The following is a 23,606-nucleotide window of genomic DNA, read 5'->3' as shown; positions in this document are numbered from 1 at the left end:
GGATGTTTACATTGACCAACAATTAAAAAACAACAACAACATAATGCATATATGTAACCTGATTTAACGATTTGTAAAATGTTCTTGTATTATTCACGAAATCAACAACAGTATAGGCATTAGATTTTATGCTCATTAAATTAAATTAAAATTAACAACTTGTGGCATGTTAAATGTTAGCTAGCCATCTTTTTATCCCCTCGTGTTTCATCTTAAAAAAAAAAAAGGCAGACTTTTTTTGGTAAAATATTAAATAAATAAATAAAACCCTTAGTTTTTGGGAGAGAAATATGCATTTGGAAAAAAATAAATAAATTTGGACTCAACAAGGATCGAACACGCATTTTGAAAATGTGTCCTAAAATGTTGATATTACCAGACTTGATCAGAATTTAAGTTCAGAGTTGTATTGCACGTGCAGTGTGCATGGGAAGACTGACGGATGTATTCTAATAATCTAAACTAATACCATGTTCTCTACAAAACACTTCAATGCCAAGAGTGTTGTTATGCTCAAGCCAGAACCACCTTACAAAGAAAAACTGGGTCAGCTGCTCTCCCAGCGTTCACTCCATCAAAGCAAGTCAAAATGCACACTGTTTAAATAAAAGACCATTTTAGAGGAATAAAGGGCTCTTGAGCTCACTACTAAGACATAAAGATTTCTGACTAGCAACAAACATGTATTGTGTTATCCATTTTCATGTTTACATGCAACAAGATGCATCAATACTGTTCAATACTACATTCCAGTCACTACCCATTACACAGGGTGCACTTCCTGACCTCTTCTCCTAATCATCATCTCTGTGACATGTTTGAGAGAGAGAGGAAAAATGTGTAACGACTTGAAGTCTCTCCAAAAGTCCTCACTCAGCATGCGCATCTGTTTTATTATTTGCAGACATTTACTGCAAGATGCATGTGTAGTAATTCTGTGGTCCTTTGTGCCTGAAGCAAATGAAGCATATTGATTTAATCGAGACCCATGCAGAAAGGAGGACATGCTCATATTAGACAACCCTAAAATAGAACACAACCACACACTGCCATCATATGGCCATATTAGGGCAGTGGTGCTTTTAACAGCATGTTTATCGTATGATACACTATAATCTGTTATATTGGTTATATTTTGTGTGGTATATTAATATGAATTCATAAGGCAAAACTTGCATAGGCAATCTGCTGGAGAGAACACTTAAGACGAGTAAAAATTTACTTATCATAGTAGGGACTTAAAAAAAAATAAACACTGATGTGACTTAGGGAACAAACCCCAAGTACACTATGTACCTGAATGTTCCCAGATATTCCATATACAGTTTGACCAAGCTTTATGTGAACAACTGCATATCCAGGTGTGTAGTGCTGATAACAAAACTCTTTATAAAGGTAGACATGTAAACACACTTTGAATTTTCAACTAGTTTAATTGGGAAATTTATGCAGCTTTTTTATTATTAAAATTGTGTTACAGTGTATACAGCGCTAAAAGATGTAAGAACTAGAATAGCTTTTGTGTCACAATATTTCTGAAATAGTAGAAAATACATCCTAACAAAGAAACAACCATAGTCAACTCTTCCTCGTCATCATAATCATCATCATCATCGTTGTCACCATCATTCTCATTACAGTGCAAACTAAAGTGCTATTTAGGAATAGAAATTCATAGAGTGAAAATAGACAATATTAGAAGATTGCATAGAATTACAGTGCAAAAGCAGTTTTCTATTTGGTTATGGTACATTTGCTAAGTCATACGGTGTAATTATAGGTACAGAGAGTAAAGCACAATTTTGTGTTAGTACTGTCCAAAAGGCAAGTATTAGTGTGTATTCAGGCATTAGATTTTGTGTTGTGACCATAAAGCATCCAAATCACCAAGATCGTCATTTTTTTGGCACCCCCTGTGGAAGGTCGTCATTTTTGTTTGTGATCTGCATGGTATCCTGACTACCATTGACTGCGTATGCACAGTTGTTTAACTTGTTTTCATGGGAATTAGTTTAGGACTGGATGCTGAGATTATCCACCTTGTTCTGGAGAGAATCCAGAATAGCAGTGGAGTCAGAACTTGGTGGTGCAGCATTTGATGTGGAAACCTGAACAGGTGATGGAGTCGGTATGAGGGTGCTACCAAGTGAAGGTGGAACAGGAATGTCCATTACTGGGGCAACTGCTTGTCCTGATGAGGAGTAAGCCACATTTTGAGGGCCAAGTATTTGGCTTTGACCAGGCATGCACATGGGCTGTCCCCCGGGTCTATTAAACATGGTGTTATATTGGGATGGAATGGTCTGTTGGCCGTTAGGTTGTTGGCCCATGTGTGTTTGTGCAAATGAATACACATTACTTTGTGGAGGAATAGCTCCTGGTTGCATTTGGAGTTGACTGAGTGGACGGGGGACATTTTGGCTCAAGGGTGCCTGTGGTAAGACATGAGACCCTGCATGTACTTGGTGGGGTGCAGGAATTTGTTGTGGTTGTGAAGATGGGAAAGATGTGGGGGCATAACCCATATAAGACTGAGGCCTGTTTTGTGGAAGTTGTCCGGGGTGGAACTGATTGGAAAGAGTGGACTGAGGCTGAACTTGCCCTTGAATGAGGGCTCCCTGAGGATGGGACATTGTCTGTTGGCCTGGTGGACCAAGCTGGGGTTGAGTATGTGGATGTAATGCTGGCCGGTAACCTGAGGGAAGGCCAGACTGTTGCTGTGCTTGGCCAGGCATTGGTGGCTGGACTTGACCAGGTGGAAAGGGTGGAAAGATTTGCCCAGGAAATGCACTTGGTGTGGTTGAGGGGATGCTTTGTCTAGGCTGGGTGGTAAAGTTTTGGGATGGTGCTCCCTGTATGATCTGCTGGACAGAGGAAGACTGATGCATGCCAGTCGACATCTGCTGCCCTAGAGAGTTTGGCAAGGATACTTGCGGTTGTCCTGGTAAACCAGGCCTAATGTTATTTTGGGGAATCTGTCCCATTTGTGGAGGCACGGAATAACCCCCTGTAACAGCAGTATGCCCACCTTGCTGCCAGAGAGCTGGATTGTACCCATGAGAAGGTACCTGTGGGGTGGTTGATTGGTTAACCTGTGGATGGACAGGTGCGATGCCTCCAGCTGGTCTTACCTGGAACTGCTGTGGCGACCCAGGGATTTGCTGGGGTGCAGAGGGCTGGCCATAAGGAACCTGTGGAATATGGTGGGCAAACTGTTGCATGAGCTTTGGATCTGTATTAGGAAACTGCATGTTAGGAAACTGAGTTGGTGGAAAAGGGTTTGCCCCTTGTGGCCAGCTAACAGGAGTTGCACCATGAGGAATAGGATTGGAAACTACTGGAAATCGAGGCAAATTCTGATTTGGAGGGAGACTTCGTAATTCTTGTGGGAGATCTTTAAAAGCAACAGAAGGACCTACAGACTCAAGACTGGAAGGGACAGATCGATGACCAACAACGGCCACAGGCTTTCGGGCGGCAGGTCTAGGAGGCGGCGCTTTTCCAATCTCCCTGGAGATAGTACATCAGACAAGCATATGGTGAGAAAAGTGAATAGAAATCTGACATGAAATACCTTGAGTTGTAATAGTCTACTAGTTAATGATTTGAGCTGATAAAAAGGTTACAGACGCAAAACAAACAGAGACTACTTACAATGATGATTTACTCACATATTCGCATACAAAATTTATTCAAAATATCATATCCTTCCACCCAAGATAACTTACTTTTCCAGCAAGGCAACTCGCTCTCCCTCTCTGGTTTGGCAATAGGACTTTGTTTTGTCCAACAGGGCAGAGGTCTTCTTGTCCATATCCTGGTAAAAGTCTTTTCCCTCCTCAGCCTTCTTCATCAAGTCCTCATATGCCTCAAATGAAGCAATCAAGGCCTGCACAGTGCTGTTCCATCTTCAGGACAAAATGAGGATTAAATGCAATGCCACAGAAACAGATACTAACATTTGAAATCCAATTCAGAGACAAAAACATACTGTTGCTCTGTGAGGGTGAGTGTCTTGCGGACAGGGGCGTACTGTACATTGGCTTCTGTTAGGGCTTTCAGGATGTTATCCTGGGCAACCAAGTTTTGTTCTATATATCCCTTCAGCTGATCATATTTCTTCAACTGCTCCGCAAACAATGTCTGAAACAGGAGAAGGAAAGAGATTATCAAACTTTTAAATTGTTGCATGTCATTTGTACTTCTTTTTATTTATCTCTGTGCTGCTCTGCTTTCAAATCATTTTGAACAGTTTCAGTTGGTCATTAACCTTGAACTCGGCACGATCTGTGGTTACAAGGACTCCAGTGATGTCATCTTTATGAATAAGGTCACGAAGCTGGCTCTCCAATGAGATTCTCTGTTTTCGCATTTCATCAACTTTGCCAAGAATACTCTTCATCTTTTGCAGGGATGACATTTCATCTTAGAGGAAAGTAAAGAATTTAACAACTTTTGAATGAATTCAAACAGATAACTTCGATTTATCTTTCCTTCTTCGAAATGCATAAGTGCACATATGCATAACACAGGAAACACTTCTACCTTGACTAAGTTCTGGCTGGGGCAGGCTCTTTCTGAGTTCCTCGATAGATCCCTGTAACAGACGAAGGTTTGGTATGTGCTGGTTCATGGCTTTGTGGAGCTCGGTGTTAGTGTTGCTGGCTGTCTGATGAGCATCTTCATATTTCTTCAACTCTTTTTGTATATCCTGAAAGACTGCAGGCCTTGTCGGCAATCCCTTCTGCCCCACTACCTCCATCAAACTCTTCTCCCCAGCCTCATCTTCCTCAAGTGCACTACGGACCTCATCCAGAGATGAACCCACATCGGTGTATACATTAGATAGTGCTGCAACACACATATAATTGGATATGATCAAATCCATCCAAAAAGAAAATCAAACAATAGTAGATAATAGGAATTTGTTGGGTATTCGTTCAGATGTTGTTTTATTATTGAACTGACTGATTAAAAAAAAGAAATTACTGCAAAATGTCAGAATGTACATTTATCACAATATTCATGAGTTTGTACTAATTTTAAGTTTGTGTGTGTGTGTGTGTGTGTTCACTCTCACCTTGCATGGCCTGAACCAGGTTCTTGACAGTGTCTGGTCGTACACTGAGAAATGCACATTTTTCCAACAGAGCGTCAGGCAGAGATTTGAATATGTCTATTTTATACACGGAGTCACTGCTTAAAGACTCCATAAATTTCCTGCACAGAGCACGATAGAAAAGAGGAAAACATTTCAGCTACTGTATAAGCCTATAGATACACATGGTAGATTTGCTTAGGGGTTAGTTCACCAAAAATAGGAAATTCTATCATTATTTGCTCATCATTCCTGGAAATCTGAAATACTTTGTTTTAAGGGTGAGTATTTGTTTTTGAGTAACTTACTCAAGGATTTGGTTTTTATCCTCTATTTTAGCCACAATGTCCCTAAGTAACCTTGCCTTCTCCTCACTAAGAGAGAGAAAAAGGGAAGAAAAAGACATAACAGTTATACACACTTTCCACATAGACTTTAAACATTAAAATAGCTTAAGTAAAGCATGTTACTGATGCACCAGCTGACCTATACAGAGACGAGGCCTCATGAGTCGCCATGGGTACAAGTTTCGAGAAGAGGTCAGGACCAGTGACACTTTGATCAGTTAGGTTTATAGGCAGGGGTTTCACCAATGATGCACCTGCATGGCAGATGACATAAGAGCACCAAAAGAGTACAAAATAATGACTTTTATATTTATTATAATTTATCCTAATAATAATTTGTTATAGTTTAAAAAAATATTAGAGCTGTTAGTATACCTTTTACTGCAGCCAATGTGTCCAGACCAGGCACAGACTCGTGGTAAATAAAGTCATTGTCTTTCTTAGCGGAGTTATATCTGAAAAAGACAGAAAGTACAGTGAAAATTATCTCCAGATTAAAACACATAACAACAACAATAATATTACATTCAAAGTCTTACTTTCCACCAATCACATCCATTGTGAATTTCAAAGCTTCTTGTACAGATTCCGGTTGGCCCTGAAAAGTTTAATGAATAAACATGTAAACATGCTCAATAAATAAATAGGTTGAGTGTGTCCGTGTACATGTGTTTGAGAATCTTTACCTTACTATGCTTAATTGCCTCATTAAGTTTGTCCAGGGATGACTGAAAGTAAGCGACCTATGGAGAAACAACAGGTGGCCTCACAATGTCATCAGAGAATATCACCCTCATATTCTGCAGAGATGACGCTGAAGACCTCTTTTTAAAAGTACACCAAGTAATGATTGTATAAAGTCATATATCGCCCAGTGAAACTATTACTTGGTGCACATTCAATTGTGTCAAAAAATTATGTACAAGTAAAACATGTTAACACATACAAGCATGTACTTACTGCTTCTCCATGTTTCTGCTGTTCCTCTGACTGCTTTCCCATATGTAACTAATGAAAATAAAATGATATATTGTTTATGAAAATAACCAACAAGTTTATGAAAATGCATTGATATATGGTGAGTGTAGAGGTCTCACATGTGTGATGGCACTGAAGTAGCTGATCTTCATGTTGACGAGCTTTCTCCACTCTTTCTGAATCCTTCCTGGCACACATTCAGAATTATCCAGCACCCTCAGACAATCCTTATAATAATCACACACCTGCAGTAAGACATTACATTAGTGTTGAATGTTGATAGTGGCGAGTGAGTGACAAGAGCTCTATAAAGCAAAGACCTGCTGTTGAGTTTATGTAAAGAACTTCTTACCTGAGCACAAATCTTTGCTATTAAATGACTCTTTCTGTTGTCTAGTAAGGTTTTCTCCAGGAGACACTCTTGAGCTTGTGCCTTCAGAGAAAAAGATACAAAGGTTAAAGAGGTTGTTCAAATCAGGTAAGTTGGAAATTAAAATGCAGTATTTGTGTGGAAGGCTTTGCATTTACCAGCATGAGGCTGATGTTGACCGAGAGTGCCTGTTTGCTCATGTCAGAGCTGTAGCTGTGATTAAACTGGTCTCTGAGGTGAGTAAAAGCCCCGGCAGAACACTGGAAATGTGTACAGGACACTTTCATGCCCTTAACACAAGGAATAAAAGGTTAGCTTGAGAAATATCAATTACATATATTTTCTTCATTCAGTGTTTCCTAATTGTTGATTTATTGATCTGTCAATTATTTTATGACATATCAGCATTAAAAGTTATATTCATGGCCAAATAATTTAATAAAAAATATACATTTGCTATATATATATTTATTTATTTTTTTTTCTTATACAAAGAAACAATAGTAAATAACGAATAAAACTATGTATAGATTTAGATTATATACAATCATTCAATTGCAGAACATTCTAATAATATTTGTTTTACCACCAAGGGAGACTTAGTATAATCACAAAGGCAATTTTTCTCCTTTCAGTAAATATAACAAACCAATGTATAGATCTTACATTGTAATTGACTGAATTCATATACCGTAACTTGTTTTGGATACATTTATTCCACTCGCCAATTTTGACAAAAATATAATTCAGAATTGGTTTAACATTAGATGCTGAAATTTGAAATTTTGTCATTTCCAACGTAAGTGCTTTAGCAGCTCTATCTGCCTGTTCATTTCCTAATTGCAAATGTGGCAGTGTAAATGTGTATGTGTAAATGTGTACCTCTTCAGATAGGCGGTTATCCACAGTTCCCAGCAGCGAGTGCAATGCACCTAAAATGCAGTAGAGGGATTGTTTATGAGATAATCTGCAAAAAAAAGTAATGATTATTTTTGTGCTAATGCTTTGGTTGCATTTAACTCACCCAGGTTATAAAGAACACAAGCCTGTTCATAATTAATATCCTCATGTGTGACATTCCTCCCTGAAAAGCCATCAATCCTGCAAGCAGAATTAAAGCAGGAAAGCTATAATGACATGTCCACCAGACATCTAGCATATCGACAGTAGCAAGTATGGTCTCATATCAAAACAAGCAAGGTTTTACCATGTCACAGGCACTGCAGCCTCCTGGCCATTATCCATTGGAACACGACTCTGCAGAAAGTGCAGCTGACCGCAGTATTTTCTAAGAGTGTTGCAGCCCTCAAAATCCCTCGGGATGTTTACCACGCTCTGAGAATGAGAGATATTATCAGATCTTCAGCAACCTTTTTAAATTGCTTGGTAAATGCAATGATATGCCACAGTGTGCAACTACATTTCCCACAATCCCACTGAACACGCCACTGACCAACCTGCCTGAGTTGCTCCAGCCTCTTGAGTGCCTCACTGTAGTTCTCTGGGTTCTCACCATAGTTTATTTGAATGTACTAGGACAAAAGAGAGTGAAAAGTTCGCTTAATATACAGTATAAAACATCACTAACATCCTAGTGTTGGCTCAATGCAAATGTGTAAAAATAAGGCTAGCAAATGTGAGGGAAGTCATTTGGTTTTCAAATGACCAGGTTGCACAAACCATAAGCTTACAAGCACAAATACCATCAGAAAAAAAATTATCCATTTCGAAATAACTGTAACTGAAAGGTCCTTTAAGAAAAAAAGCAATTTGAAAACATGTATTAAAAATGTCTGCTATTTGCAAAAGACGTCACGACAGATCTGAGTCATTCTTGTTATGCAGTATTATACAGGAAAGATTAACTGACCTCTTTAAAGATAAATCATATTACACACTTAAAGCGCGGACAGTTATTGCGCAATATTCCATAAGTTTCCTTATGATTTACTTTAGTCAAGATATTTAAAACCAAACATGTTTTGTTGAGAATTCTGTCTTAACTGCTAAACGTTTTAGAGTTGTTGTTTTTAAATCATTCCACCCTGTTAACCTTTTGTAAACTTGTACGTTACAGAAGCACTTCCTTAAATCAAAACACAGACAAACTACCAATTTTAAAGATTTCAGAGCTCAAAGTGTAGTACATAACAGGAAGTGTAACATGTATCGGTGTTGTGTAACAGGCTGGATCTCACCTGTCTGACGGTGGGACTGAACTGAAACTCTCCCGCTTCCTTCAGCTCCAGCCAAATCATTGGCATCCTGGGAACGGCCTCCATTTTGCCACTGCGAAGTAAGTTACTACTGTTTCAGCTTAACACACGTTTTCAACGTTTTCATACAAACTGTTTTTAAATCTCCGAAAAGGTGAAGCTATTTATGTCTCGATTTGCTAAGAAAACTTGATGTCCCGATCTGCCTGACTCTACCTTTGACTCTTCCTCACAACAACAAATACGCCACCGGAAATACGTCACCATAGGTACGTCGTCATACGTAAGCGTTTTAAAGATTATCTTTATTACTTTGTTTGTTACTAAATTGGTTGATAACACTTGCTATATCACTACAGACTTTCGCCTCTTGGGCTTGTAACTTCGGTAGAGAGGGAAGTGGAACCACGTCCCGCACACACTCCCGCAGAGAATCAATCGCAAACACAAACATCTGACCCTTTTTTAAATTAGCCTGACTGTTAGAATTTTTTGTCTGCTGATTTTTCGTATACGAGGCTTGTGTTAAAATAAGGTACAACTTCCATTCTCTTTCTGAAGATCCCGAAAAAGTCCGTTGGCGCTTCAGTTCGCTCAAAGAAGCTGTCAATCTCAGCTGTCAATCATCCTGACGTCACACTTAAGCATCACATGACTAACTAAAACAAAACTTACTTTAAAAACGAACATCCTAACTTACATCAGCGTTATACAATCTACATCAAATTATATAAACCTTGTTTTAAAACAAAGTCTGTATCGGGGTTTATGACCAATAGTGATTTGTGTCCACTAGGAGTCAGCAGTGCGTCAGTTTTCGTCAGGTTTTTTGTGAGTGTGTGTGTGTGTGTGTGTGTGTGTGTGTGCGTGTGTGTGTGTGTGTGTGTGATAAGGCTGAATTATTATTAACCATAACGGCGCTTTATGAAGTTAAGAAACCCCTCACAATGAAAATAAGACGACAAATAGCCTAGAACATTAAGAATGTTTTTGTGTAATATACTGTACGTTGTCTGCTGTCGATATAACTGTACTCCCAAATACTGATCTTTCGATAAAAGCTGGTAGAAAGATATTTAAAAATGTTAGCTAAAAATGCTTTAAGTGTCGAATTTAAAAGGTAGACCATAGGAAATGTTCCCTTCCTTTCCTCTATAGGTCTCTCATAAGTAATATGTTCATCTCTCCTGTAGATAAAGACGTTGTGATCAGAGCTCCATAGCTCAAGATACACACATAATGCAGCAGTACACAGAGAAAGCAAGGCCATAGGGAATCATGACTCTCTCTATCACACATACTTTTAATAGCTTCCTTACACATGGCTGGTCCTGGGCCTTTGTTGCTCAGATCTTTTGTCCTGAGTCTTTCCCCTTACAGCTGCTAAATGACTTATTTTCAGAGCAGAGAATTGTCACATGGTACATGTGAGTGTACCTTATATTTAAGCTTGTGTGATAGATGGTTTATATAGCAGATATACTTTACCAGATGGGGACTTTATTGGGGATGTCAGTGGTTAGGCTATAAAAGAAGAAGATCTAACCTTAAGGCAAGTTGCACGTATTTATTATTTGTTTTTTAAACATACTTTTTAATTTGTATAAAATATCTTTAATTTATATTTCATTTTGTACATTTACTTAATTATTATTATTATTATTATTATTATTTATTTATTTTATTTGCTACTGGAGAATTTGGAGCTTTCAGTAATTGTTGATATGTTAAAGAACAGATCTTCTTTGAAGTTTACTAAAAATGATTCTGAAAATGTATCATGTAGCAATGTCACACACGGTGCATCTGGAAGATCTGTTTGGAGAACAACGTGTCTCACTCTTCAAGTCCTTGTTTCTCCAGAGGTGTCTAGAGCACTGGCACTCTGTATCGATTGTTTAACATCCCACGGTCTTTTCTGAGTGTGAAGTCTCCTTTCCTCCCTCTTCTGCAGGGTGGGGTGCTAATCTGTCTGCATGCAGCGCCATGACATTTACCCAGGAATTATGGGAACATAATAAACTCTTAATCAAAGAGGCAATGACTTCTGCACAGAATGGAGAGAGATGCATCCGAGTGTAAGTAATTGCAAGAGAGATATAACAAATCGAAACTGGATAAATATACTTTCACTTTAGAGTGTAACTATTTATGATATATTCATAACTACAGTAATTTACATCTCCTGTCTATGAGACATGACTAGTCCATCAGCACTCCTTTCTGTCCTACATTTATGATGATAAATTAATTTTATTTTGATTGCCTATAACTTTTTGTTCCAGCATTATTATCATTAAGTAAAACTAAAACGATTATTATTATTTATTTGTTACACATTTATTAAGACAGAAAGCTGAGATAACATCTAAATGTAAGATCAATAACTTAAGTTAGATAACATTTCTACAATTACTAAATGGATATAAAATAAAGAAAAAAATAAATCTGAAAAAGAAAAAAATTAAATAGTAATATTTAATAAACTAGATCTAATAAAAATGATTAAAAAAATGACATTACTAAAAACTTACTAAATCAGTACTAAAACTGAAAGTATAAAAGACTAGTTCAAAATATTTATACAACCTATAATAGTAAATATAATATTACTAATATAATATCTTGTTTTATGTCTACCGTGGGTTGTATTTTTAGTTTTTGTAAAGGCAAGAATGACATCCATTTGTAAAACAAAACTAATATAAAGATGTTTAAATGATGCAAGCCTCTTGAAATCAGACCTTTCATACAAATGACATAAGCGAAAAGATCACTTCACAATTAGAAATACCAAGGGATATTTAATGTAAAATATTCAGACGCTTAGAGGTGACAGTCCAAAAAAAGTGTATCTATTTTAATGAGTTGAAATCATTTGCCAATAATTAATAAGATGTTAATATTTTATATCTCATCACTCATAAATCCAGCTGGGTCCTGCCTCTGACTAACCAATGACTGACAGCCAGCAGTCTCTCTGCCGTAACCATGGTGACACCTGGTCTCTCATGGACTCAACACTTGGAGACTTTAATTGGAGTTTACTGAACTGAATCAGAGTTCGTAGAATTAGAGTGGCTTGTATAGATGATAAATTTAAAGAGAGAATGAGAGAGGAAAATAAAAGATTTGAATGGGTTTACAAGGCAAGAAAGTTTGAGTGTGAGTTTAATGGCCACAGAAGAGGATAATGGAAAACCTGAGGTCATGAGTGTTGTCATGGCGATAATGATGGAGGGAAAAGATCAAAAGATATCTGGCATGGTGGTGTGGCATTCTGCGCTCGTGATGATTGGTTGATTGTGCATTGTAATATCTGCTGGTTTGTCACGGCAAACACATTCGTTAATATTTAAAGATGATAATGTGCCAAAGCAGTGAGCAGTGCATGCTGGGTAACACAGAAAGCATGGGCCACAGGGCTTCTCCTGGTTTGAGGTGGCAGGCAGTGCTGGATTAAACCCCCTCCATTCCTTCCAGATCTTTCTTTCCTTCTGTAAACTGTTGTTTAGTTATGTGTGGATTTTGGTTTGCTATGCAAATTGTACAGTGGCCCAGTAGTGCACAATGAAATCTCCACAAGACAACAAAATCTTCACCACACAACAGAATTAGCACAACGCACAGAAACAAGCCACAGCAACAAAATAAGCACAACACATTGAAATTAACACAACACACAGAAACAAGCAAAACACAATTAAATTAGAACAACACAATAGAAACGAGCCACAAAAACAAAATAAGCACAACACACAGAAACAAGCCACAACAACAAAATTAACACAACATTGAAATTAGCACAACACAAACCACGACCAGGTCAGCTCCAGAGAAGCTGCTTGCAAAGGTCACCTTCTTCTTCACACAATGAACATACATCAGATGAGATTGCAGGGTAACTTAATATGTTCATCGTTAGGTAACACATTTACTGGATTTTATTAAAATATATAATTTAATATGAATGAATTAACTCAAGTCATTTAGATCCAGTGACCCCTAGGAGGTCACAAGAAACATTCAAGAGTAAAACAACAGAAAATGTATTTTATTAGTAAGAAATACAACTCAAAAGGACACTTGCTGGCTGCTTTATTTCAACGTCTACTCCAAACCATCCATTATAAAAATAACTTCAAGAATTTAAACAAATATTCTGATCATAAATTAGTACAAATTAGTGAGAAGAGTTTAAATTAAGACACTTGTTTGGGGTCAGTACATTTTTTCTGTTTTTGAAAGAAGTCTCTTTTGTTTTACCATTTAAAATATCTGTTTTCTATTTCAATATATATACAAATCTTGAATTTTCAGAACCCATTACTCCTGTCTTCAGTGTCACATGATCCTTCAGAAATAATTCTGGAGGATTTGGTGCTCAATAAACATTTCTTATTATCATCATTGTGGAAGACACAATTCTTTGATTTATAGAAATATGACATAACATTACATAAAATTTGTTTGAAAAAGAAATCTTTTGCAAGATAAATCTCTTCACTGTCTCTTTTGATCAATTTAACGCTTACAAGCTAAAAAAAAAAAAAAATCATTATTATAAGATTTATTTTACCTCCAAACACTTATAATAATAATAACACACAATAATAAAATGTTTGTTGTTGTTTGCTACAATGAAAGTAAATAGTATCTGATGTTGCTTTGGACCCACTGACTTTTTATTATATGGTCAAAAAACAACTGAAAATGGCTTCAAAATTTATTCCAGAGAAGAAATAAACTTTTTGGACAGGTTTGGAAGATCATGAGGGTGAGTAATTGACAGGATTTTGATTTTGGGTGAACTATCCCTTCACCAACTATCCCTTAATGTCCCATCTTGTGCCAATGATGAGCTCCACAGCAATCTTACTGACATGGACACAAGTGTGCCTCCTTGGTTTGTATGTCTCTCATCCACATTTGGCATACAGTAGGTGTGTGTGTGTGTGTGTGTGTTTGTAGATGAGGGTTGCTGTGCTAAGCAGGTGTGGTTACAGGAGGGGGTGTGACTGCTGACTGTGAGGTTCAGTGGAGTGATCAAGAGCAATTTGGGGGCGGAAATCTGGAGGGACAGGATGCGTGTGTGTCCAGGGGTTTAGATTTTTTAGATAGGCAAGACTACGCTTTCACTGGGGTACACACACACACGCCGCTACACACTTTGCGAGGCCACAGATGTGCCATGGTTGGGGGGTAGAGCCAGAAAATCAGTGGTTAAACAATGTGTTTGGTTGCACACGTGTGTGTGAGTACAAGCGAGTGTCTCTTAAGCTTGGTAAGACAGTTTTTAGTGCAGTGCTGACATCAGGGAGTTCACTCATGCGACGATGGTAGCCTACTGAGATTAAAAAAACTTTTTGCATTATGCATGTGTGCAGACAGCCCAAAAACATTACTAGGTCAGGCATCTGACACGTGTTTATGTGGGTTTGTGAGGATTTATCTGGGTTAAATCTTGATCCACCGCTTTGTAAGAGCAGTTTGGCATCAAGACCCTCGAAATGGTAAAGCACACATATAGTCTTTCTGACTGGTTGAACAAATCAGCGTCATTATGTGCGTCACATTTTATAAAACACAAAATGTTATGAATAGATAAGATGTGCATGTTGGCCATTTAGTTGTCTAAGAAATCCATGCTGAAAGTTGTGAATTTGGATGGGGAAAACTAACAACAGAGCAAAAGGGAAGAAATTAGGACTAAAATGTAGGCTAATGCACAGTGTGCACGGCAATGTAGTGTCTGCAAACTGTAGTGCAAACTGTCGGCAGAAGAAGGTTTTCTGACTGAATAATACATGAACACAATATGTGACAGCTCTGTTATTATGCATGAGACTCGCAGAGCTTGTTAACTTTAAAAAGCACAACTGTTGCCCTCAGACACTCCAGGGCTAATGACTTTGAAACGGTTGAAATGTTGTTGAAATTACAGTGAACTGGCAGCTGAGGTTTCCACTGTTTTATTTACCACGTGAAATGCAGTGGCTGTGTTTCATGCATTACATTAATTTTGGTGATCGTATTTAATATTTTATAAAACTAAGGATAATAATAATTACCATCCTACATATAGGGTCAGGTTTCAGGTAAACTAGGGACATTCATGAGATGACCCTGCATTTAAGCGATACATGTAATTTAATGGAAAACACACTTCACTTCAGGACAAATTGTTATTACTATGAGGCAAAAGGTGAATAGGAAGGAGAGAAGACGCCATACAAAGTACATACAAAGTGTTTATGTGACCTTTCTTCAGTGTGGTAAGTCTGTGTGTAAAAGCAGGGCTTGAGGGCTTTGGACTCTAATGTAGCCACTCCATCCACACACACACTCACGTTCTTCATCAGTCAGTGAGCTTTAACTCATGCAACATTAATGCCTTGATTTATTCCCCTCACTTAGAGAGAGAGGGAGAAATGTCAACCATTGTCAGCATCTATTCATCCTTCCGTCTCCACCTCCTCCTCCAGCTCTCTTCTCTAATGCACGGAGGTCAGCAAAGTGTGTCCCATCAGGGTATCCTTACAGAGTTTTGCTGTCAGCTTGATGTATTTGCAACTTTACATCCATCAGGCAGATTGTCAAATAAGTCCAGAAATGCTGAGACCACTTAAACATTCGAAAATAACTTAAACTAATGATGTTTAGCAATAAGTGGAGCAGGTGAGTTTTAGAAAAATAATACCACGAGAGTGGATTTCTAACATTTATGTTTTGGGGACATGTCTTTTCAAGATACATAATAAAAAATTACCCGTTTTTTCTTTATTTTCCAAACTCTGTGCCTCTAGTTATTTTATTATTAATATTTAAGGTAATTATTATTTCATGTTAAAATGAATATATAAACAATAAAATTGTTACATTATTTTATAAATGTAATTTAATACAATTGTATACATCAAATACAATTTATTTTATCAAATTAACAACATTGTATTCAGTAATTTCAGATCTATAGACATACACATAAAATATTATATAATACATATATGTATTACTTCTACATTTATCCTATAGATTTAGTTTATATTAATTTTATATGTAACAAAGTAATTACTCTCCTAATGCTTCAATGCATTGCTTTATCACTCCAGCATATGAAAATAAACACAGAAATGATATCAAACAGGTTTTATTGTTTAAATACACAAGCTTTTGAGACTTCGAAATGATTCAGTTGTAATCCAGAAGTATGACTTTTACGCTCCACCTGATCCTGCATTTAAGGGGTTACTTGACACTTAAGTCTTTCAGCGCAGCAATGCTGAATCCACTTGATGGAAGACCCTGATCAAGGGTCACGTCAAGCCCAATGTCTTTTACTAGCGTGAGCAAGAATCGTGGGGTCACAAGCTCATTCAGCCATGGGCTCCCCGAACTGGAACATGTCCTGATCGTAAAGGTCTTCAGGGATCTCTTCATCTCCATCAGCAAAGAACGTGGGGAACGGCGGGTTCTTGTTGTTCTCCAACCGAGTGGGCAGAATCGAGTCCCTGACCTGATCGAGCAGATGTAAGCACTACATTTAAACAACTGGAGAAAAATGCACTCGACTAGATATTATAAAGTCATCTGTTCTTGAATGAAGTCAGTCTTTGAGAGAGTTTAACTTTCAGTTGAGTGTGTAATGTAAATAAACTTTACGAGACGATATGCTGAGCACATGTGATTGATTCACTGATGCACTCTAGAGACACACTCTGCGCATTGATAAAGATGAATCAGTCAGCACGAGTGTGCCCTGGTGTGCCAAGGTCAGTGCTTGTGCTTGCATGGACAGTACAGTACGCAACTCTTTTTTTTAGCTGAACACTGCTGAAAGTGAAGACATATGCAGAAAAGATAAAAGCAGATCCTTCACCTTCAAAAAAACATTCTACCTGAGGACAAGTGCGTTTGACTTCGCACACTTCAAAGTTTGTGAGAGTACGTGTGAGGCGTTTTACCTTAACAAGACAGTTGCGGTGACCCGGGACAGAACCGTTGACGTAGAGGATGTTATACCTGGTGTTGACCCTCCATACCTGCCAGAGAAAAGACCTTAGTGAAACTACAAATACTCACAAAGGATTTTTCTCACTGGGTGACTTTTCAGTAGGTGTCTCCTGAGACCTAGATATATTATGGTAGAGCTGAGCTTTGAAATTGAGCTTACCGTGTATTTTGATGTGTAATAAATTAATTCAGTTTGTACTTGTCAAACTACACAAAATATACAACAAAAAATGTTTATGCCAACCAATATCTGCAATGCAGCATCATGTAAACTGCACAGTGCAGTGCAGAGCAGAAGTATAAGCAGAAAATGTGTATATATGTAACATATGTATATAAAATATTAATTTATATACAGGTTTCATAATGATTGTGCATTTCAGTAGGTGTACCTTCAAGCCATGAGTGGTGTCGTAAATGTTTCCCATCCTGCCTGGCATCTTTTTTCCTTTAAAAACTTTTGCTGGGTCCTGAGAGCAAGGAGACAAGTTACTTTACTCGTTCATTAACAATTCACAGAGCATGCTGAGGTCACGCTAAACTCTCCTGACAGTCCCAGCTACCCAGAATGACTGACGTGAAACCTCTCAGAGAGGAAAGTGCTTCGATATCTGAAAATATACAGTGTGGGGGAAATCCTGTGTTCCTGAGAAGAAATGCAATCAGTTCCTAGCATCTCTGTAGGAGAATTTTAAATCTGGATCAAACAGGAAATTACTACGCTACTATTCAAGTTTAAAATCGTTTTTTTTTTTTTTTAAAAACTCAATTTTTAAATCGAAACAAAAACAGTAATATTATAAAAACTCTGAAATATTATTACAGTTTAAAATGTTTAGTTTATGATTTCAAATATGAACGGTCTTTAGTGACACATGATCCATCAGAAATCATTCTAATATTCTGATTTGGTGCGGTTTATATATGAACAAACATGTATCAGGCATCTCTGGAAAAACCCCACAGGAATCACACTGCAAAGCCAACTAGCATGAAGTGATACTCTATAAGTATAGAAATGACATCACTCACCCCTCCGGGCCCCAGAGAGCCTGGCCTCCTGTGTGTTTTAGTTTGTCCATGGGAAGCTGGCTGACCTTTGAACCCCCAGCGCTTCATCACTCCCTGAAAACCTTTGCCAATTCTACAATAAAAAGATCAATAAACAGCTTTATTACAGCAAAGATGTAAACAGAACATTTAGTAATCATACACTGTGTAACAACATTAGAGTTGGATGAAGCTGGAGACAGGCGGGATGTCGGGCGTGAAACAGGGCTGATATGACTCTATGAAGTTCTGTGAAGCAAGGCTCTTTTCATTTAAGGTGATGGGTCTCATTTCTTTCAATGTTAAAATACTTTCTCTTATCACAGTTTAATATGCAGAGACAAACAGTCATTTGTAAATTCACCCAAAACACTGTGTCGCCATCAAATCATTGCTCTGTTTGTTTGACACTGGATCAACCAGCGGTTTGAGTTTGACGTGGGGCAATCCATGTGTCTGACCAATTGTAGGCATTCAGGAAACCTGTTTGAAAACAATCATTATTTTTGCAATTCAGTTTGGTGACACAAGTGGCACATTTATTGAAAATGCACAGATGCACACACTTTAAAGTATTTTAGAATATGATTCCTTTTCTATTATTCTTATAGGGGAATTCCAAGGACTCACTCCATTAGATTCACACATTCATTATTTGATGAAGAGATGAGGCCCTTCAACAAAGATAAAAGGAACGAATGATATTAGGCACCCCCATTTGGGACAGTAGGATGCATCCCTTCTGATGACCAAAATATCAGTCAATCAAGCTTTTTGTCAGCATAATAAATGCATCTCCCTTCATCCCATTTATGTCAGAATTTTTTTTTTTTTAAACCAATCTCAGAGGGGAATGAGGGGAAAGAATATTATCTAGTGTTGATTAAATTCTCAGCTCATAAGCAGGGCTGCACGATGCAGGCTTACTCATAAGATTGGGAAACTTCATAAACGGTTAGTGTTACTAAATAGAAATTAAAAAGATAAGGATAGATTTATACACTCCATGTCTTCCACTGGTCAAACAGATGGAGAATCCAGACCCATCTTTTGAGCCAGTGTTGTTATGTCAGGCTGGTTAAACAAGGAGCAATATTTTTAAACATTGTGTTTAAAATGTGAATGAACCTACAAATGGGTTATTACATTTTTAGTAGTCTTTGCATATTAAGCTGGAATATAAGAATTTAACATGGAGAAAAGCACAGTAATCATTTTTTAAATTATACATTTGTATTCTTTTAAAATCATTTTTTATATTTTCACTTTAAAACATGTACTTGACTCACGTTTTTGCTGTAACATCCACATATTGTCCTGGACGAAAATGAGCTGCATAGAGAGGAGTGCCTAGACAAAAAAATGACATTAAAAAAATATATAAAATAATAATAATACAAAACACAGAAAGAAAGCACATAAAAAACAACAACAAGAAAAACAATATAGAAAATAGTAAAAATAAATTAATAAATAATAAAAAAAATACAAATAAAAACAATTAATTACAAGAAAAAACAAAAAATAAAACACACACACAAGCACAAACATACACACATACACAACAAAAAGGTTTTATTTACTCAAACATGTAATTTAAGGGATACAGCTGAAATGACTTAATTCTTTTTCTGACAGTAACCTGGTTTGATGACAGCGTTGTCTGACACACAAAATGTGGTGAGTTTCTGTTTGGGAGGAACTCCTGCATTCCTGAAAACCTCTAAATATCCCTCTGGCCTCTGTAAGAAAGACAGATTTACTTTCAGTTACTTCAATTGATTTACTAACTTCTATAATCCTACAAAAGGAGAAAAGGAGAATACATTAAAGCCAAACTGCTCTGCTGTGGTTTGGGAGTTGATCGACTGGCTCTGGAGAGACTGAAGGCTCAGACTGAAGGTCAGGACAATTGACAATTATACTTCAAGCTGCACTTTGTGGCAGCTGTCAAATATAGACAGATGACACACAAATATATGCACCAGCTTACTGCCAAAAAGGAAAAAAAATAGGACACTGACCTAAGTTTTTTTTTTCCACTACAAACTCAATAGAACAGTTTAATTCAGATGTTTTTTTTTTAAATTCTCCCTTCTATCATTCTCACATCTATCACTAGTCTTTTTGTCCTAGCACATATAGAGAAAGACAAGTGAGAGAAAGGAGCAAGAGAAAAATACAATGAGAAAAGTTGTACAAAGGACAAAAATCCTGGTTTCCAATTTGATTGGAAAACGTGTGCACGCACACACACACACACACACACACACACAAGTGACCTCTACATCTACTGAGAACTCAGTAATTTCTCTCCAGGAGCTCTTCAGGTCTTATTATACTCCCTTTCCAAAGAAGCAGTAAAGCTGTAGTTTATTATCCTGTTCTACCTCAGAGAGGTCAAGGACTGCCAGAAAGGTGAAGAAACAAGGGTTCGTTATGAGGGGGAAAACGTGCATGAACAAGAACAAGCCTTAATTTGAAAAACATTAAAGACTCACATGAAACGGAGAGACGTTTTTTCCACCCACAATCAGAGCCGCTGTGCGGCCATCATACTCTTCCCTGGAGAGATGTTTCACGACATGACAGTCCTGTACCTGAGAGAGATTTGGGTTTGTTAATGTCATATTTGACTGAGATGCCATGGGAAGACCAGCTTCCTTGAACAAGCTTGGGAAAAGTATCATGCTCAGGGACACTATGTTTAACTGTGTTTCCATACCTCAGCAGCACAATATAACAGACCAGATTAAATGTCTTTATCACTAATGCATCAATTCAGTACAATCTGGAGACTGTGGTGAGCTGTAGAGTAGTCCCATGTTAAACATGCCCTACTGGACAATGTCATTAAAGAAGCACAATATTGTTCTTAAATTATTATTAATATTATGTGGCATTCGAAGTGACTATCAATTTATTAATTCAAATGTAAATATATAAATCACTCTGAGTCAATATTAGTGATATACATCAATATTAGCATCAAATATTTTACCAAATTTAAATTTAGCCAATAAACCAAAATGTGATTATTTAATGACCAATTAATTACTCCGTAAAATGTAATAATCAACACTCCAATTTTAAATTTTCAAAGCATCACTCTTTAACAAAATAATAATAAAATCTAAAATAAAAATCTACATTTATATCAAAAAATCTAAATATAAAAACAAACAACATTTTTTTATAAAATTATTTTAAATGCACCATTTGCCAATCAAATTAAAAATTAAATTTGAGAATTAACCTCAGAGGAACAATAACAAAATAAGCTCAATGAAAGTTCAGCTGAATTTAAAGACTGCCAGAGATAATTTGGATAAGTCACAGCTTCCACAACACTGTCTTTTTATTTTTCAATTTATTTACAGTTTTTTTAATATATATATATACAGCTTAAATGAAAGTGCTGTCATCTCCACCTCTGAATTAAAGTGATGATCTTATATCCTCTTTACCTGCAGCATGGTCACTACGTGTCTCTCTCCAGATTTGGTCCACACAGGCACCATTCCGAGTTTAACAGCCACAAGACCGACTCTTCGGCTCCCTGAGCAGATGCAGATTACAAATCAGTACAACCATTAAAACTGAAGTAGTTATCATGAGCACAAGCACGCTGCCTCTTGTAGATCTGGAGTGGAAATGGTTCTGATGGTGTGACCCACCTTCCACCCACTCGTGTCTGGGCCAGGGCTCATCCTTGAGGGGGCTGAGTTTGTCTGTGGTCTGTTGTTTATATTCCTCGGTAATGGCCTTCTTCAGAAAGGAAGCATTATCTTCAGTGAGGTGCTCATCCCACCATGTGTTCGTCCGATGCTTTCTTATACACTGAATGACAGGAGCTCTGCTGAAGACCCAGAAAACAGAGGAATGATGGGAACTGCCATGCTTTTTACATAAATATCACGTATAAAGAAAAAAAGTTGATAATGTGACACTACATAAAGTTGTTATACGTAACGCTACTGAATAATTCGCCTAAATAATAAGATTGGCTGTATTTATGTTAGATTTACATGATCTTGAATTAAAGATTACATTATTTTATGACGTTAATATTCCGTTTTAACAGCAAATACCTCTGCAGCGCTGCTCCAGCTCGACAAACGGTTTCTGGCGCTATTCTGAGCAAACCATCAGTAAGTTTAATGAACCTACACGCCAGTGCTGTCATCTTTGTTATTTACAATTATCATACAACACAACTTTAGCCCGACCGCATCATTGTACCAGACATGACAGTCTTGTGTTTGTCCTGCCGTAAAATGACATTCCTTCCACTTCCGGTGTTACACGGAAACACGGTCGCTGGTGTCTGTCGCTTCAAAATATTGTTCCTTTAAATTATTAAGCATCTCTAAGGATTTTTATAGTGTGTTATAAACTATTAGCTACCTAAGATCTCAGTAATGTGTTGTTATTTTTGCTGAGTGCAAAATATTTGTCTGGGTTATAGGTCCCAACCCTAACCCTAACACTTAAATAAACTGCTTCTCACAATGAAAGGTCGGTTGATATTGTTTTAAATTGTACCACTATGGAAATAAATAAATAACGTCTTTGTATAATTTTTTTTTTTTTTTTTTTTTTATTAACCTGTTCAGATTAATATTTACATAGCGATTTGCACAGGTTTCTTAGACTGGTTAACTATTTCCAAGCACTCTCAAAACTAATTATTATGTTACCCAGTGACATGTTGCAACATGTTCCTAACAAAACAATATAATCAAAATATGTTCTTTGCAGACATTCAATCTTCATGTGTGATAATATGTAGAATGCATTTGGTGAATCTCCTCGTTTGTTTTACGAAACCTATAATCTCTGCCAGACACTTACAGTGCAGCAAGAACGGGTTTTCTCTCATTTAAGCAGCATTATTTGTGTATAAGTCTGTCAGAATTGACAACCTCATGCACTTCAAATGTAAACCGAGATGCAGAAAAGACATTGGAGGTGGAGGAGATGAACCTACGATCAGGAGGGTGAGGGATTTGAGGAGGACCTTAATTGATGCTCTGGTCTTCCATGGGTTTTAATTGAAGACCTCAGAACCGCTGCATATTGAGCCCTAAACCCCAATTCAGCTGCTACCCTGGTCCTGCCAGCTGCTACTTCCATCATGCTGCCAGCTATTTCAACCCTGCCAGCTTCCTACAACCTGCCAGTTACGTTTTCCTTTGACCTGCCAGTTTCCTTACTTTTCCAGCTATCTGCCTCATCCAATCTCACATGTTGTCCAGCCCGCTGCCAATGATGTCCACACTCAGGGGTCTGAGGAGCATTACATATGTACATATTTTAGCAGCAGGTGATGATACCTTCCGGACACCAGGATAAACTGACCACACAGATTTTGGACATTTATAAGGCTGGATGAATTTGAATCTGAGTGTATGTAGTGGTACACAGTCTCAAAATAGCCTGAAAAATGAACATGCACAACACGCACACAAATAAAAATGGAGAACTAATGGGAGTCCCATAGCGATACTGCGTGCTTGTGAAAGACATCCAAC

General features: G+C 37.4%; 2 protein-coding genes and 1 long non-coding RNA gene across 4 annotated transcripts; 1 reads left to right on the top strand and 2 right to left on the bottom strand.

Annotated features, from left to right (window-relative positions):
- Positions 1 to 1,413: 1,413 nt before the first annotated feature.
- Positions 1,414 to 9,508, bottom strand: ptpn23b (protein tyrosine phosphatase, non-receptor type 23, b). Its single transcript, XM_052583869.1, has 20 exons — positions 8,992 to 9,508; positions 8,251 to 8,325; positions 8,001 to 8,128; positions 7,818 to 7,894; positions 7,676 to 7,725; positions 6,952 to 7,083; positions 6,776 to 6,856; positions 6,543 to 6,668; positions 6,406 to 6,453; positions 6,132 to 6,188; positions 5,985 to 6,043; positions 5,821 to 5,900; positions 5,585 to 5,699; positions 5,407 to 5,472; positions 5,081 to 5,220; positions 4,546 to 4,851; positions 4,271 to 4,425; positions 3,992 to 4,143; positions 3,729 to 3,908; positions 1,414 to 3,510 (listed from the first exon to the last, which is right to left on the bottom strand). The coding sequence occupies exons 1-20, from the start codon at positions 9,073 to 9,075 to the stop codon at positions 2,013 to 2,015; spliced, it is 3,609 nt and encodes a 1,202-aa protein (XP_052439829.1). The 5' UTR covers positions 9,076 to 9,508; the 3' UTR covers positions 1,414 to 2,012.
- On the top strand, positions 9,145 to 15,181 carry LOC127978906 (uncharacterized). Its single transcript, XR_008158669.1, has 3 exons — positions 9,145 to 9,278; positions 10,964 to 11,087; positions 11,943 to 15,181. It is a non-coding gene; the product is annotated as an uncharacterized LOC127978906 (long non-coding RNA).
- Positions 15,182 to 16,143: 962 nt separating this feature from the next.
- On the bottom strand, positions 16,144 to 22,392 carry LOC127978905 (39S ribosomal protein L3, mitochondrial). Of its 2 annotated transcripts, none has more exons than XM_052583873.1 (10): positions 22,164 to 22,392; positions 21,750 to 21,931; positions 21,540 to 21,631; positions 20,574 to 20,672; positions 19,715 to 19,814; positions 19,362 to 19,422; positions 18,055 to 18,166; positions 17,415 to 17,492; positions 16,974 to 17,051; positions 16,144 to 16,525 (listed from the first exon to the last, which is right to left on the bottom strand). In XM_052583873.1, exons 1-10 carry the CDS (start codon positions 22,256 to 22,258, stop codon positions 16,382 to 16,384), a joined length of 1,041 nt encoding a protein of 346 aa, XP_052439833.1. In that variant the 5' UTR covers positions 22,259 to 22,392; the 3' UTR covers positions 16,144 to 16,381. The 2 variants fall into 2 exon arrangements, with proteins under 2 accessions (XP_052439833.1, XP_052439834.1); XM_052583874.1 differs by having other exon boundaries at positions 21,750 to 21,928; positions 22,164 to 22,389.
- Between the last annotated feature and the right edge of the window lie 1,214 nt (positions 22,393 to 23,606).

Source organism: Carassius gibelio, chromosome B19, assembly GCF_023724105.1.
Source record: "Carassius gibelio isolate Cgi1373 ecotype wild population from Czech Republic chromosome B19, carGib1.2-hapl.c, whole genome shotgun sequence".
Classification (NCBI taxonomy): Eukaryota; Metazoa; Chordata; class Actinopteri; order Cypriniformes; family Cyprinidae; genus Carassius; species Carassius gibelio.
The sequence above is the reverse complement of the archived record's forward strand: the minus strand, read 5'-3'. Positions and strand labels throughout refer to the sequence as shown.

Bases quoted from the DNA above. Each gene is read 5' to 3' on its own strand.
- ptpn23b (XM_052583869.1), bottom strand. From the start codon at position 9,075: ATGGAGGCCGTTCCCAGGATGCCAATGATTTGGCTGGAGCTGAAGGAA. The intron at 6,189-6,405 runs GTAAGTACATGC...GTTTCTCCATAG, and splicing joins AGCAGAAACATGGAGAAGCA to GTCGCTTACTTTCAGTCATC. The intron at 3,909-3,991 runs GTATGTTTTTGT...TTTGTCCTGAAG, and splicing joins CTCACCCTCACAGAGCAACA to ATGGAACAGCACTGTGCAGG.
- LOC127978905 (XM_052583873.1), bottom strand. From the start codon at position 22,258: ATGACAGCACTGGCGTGTAGGTTCATTAAACTTACTGATGGTTTGCTC. The intron at 20,673-21,539 runs GTAAAGAGGATA...AATCTCTCTCAG, and splicing joins ACGTAGTGACCATGCTGCAG to GTACAGGACTGTCATGTCGT. The intron at 17,493-18,054 runs GTGAGTGATGTC...CCTTGCTCTCAG, and splicing joins GCTCTCTGGGGCCCGGAGGG to GACCCAGCAAAAGTTTTTAA.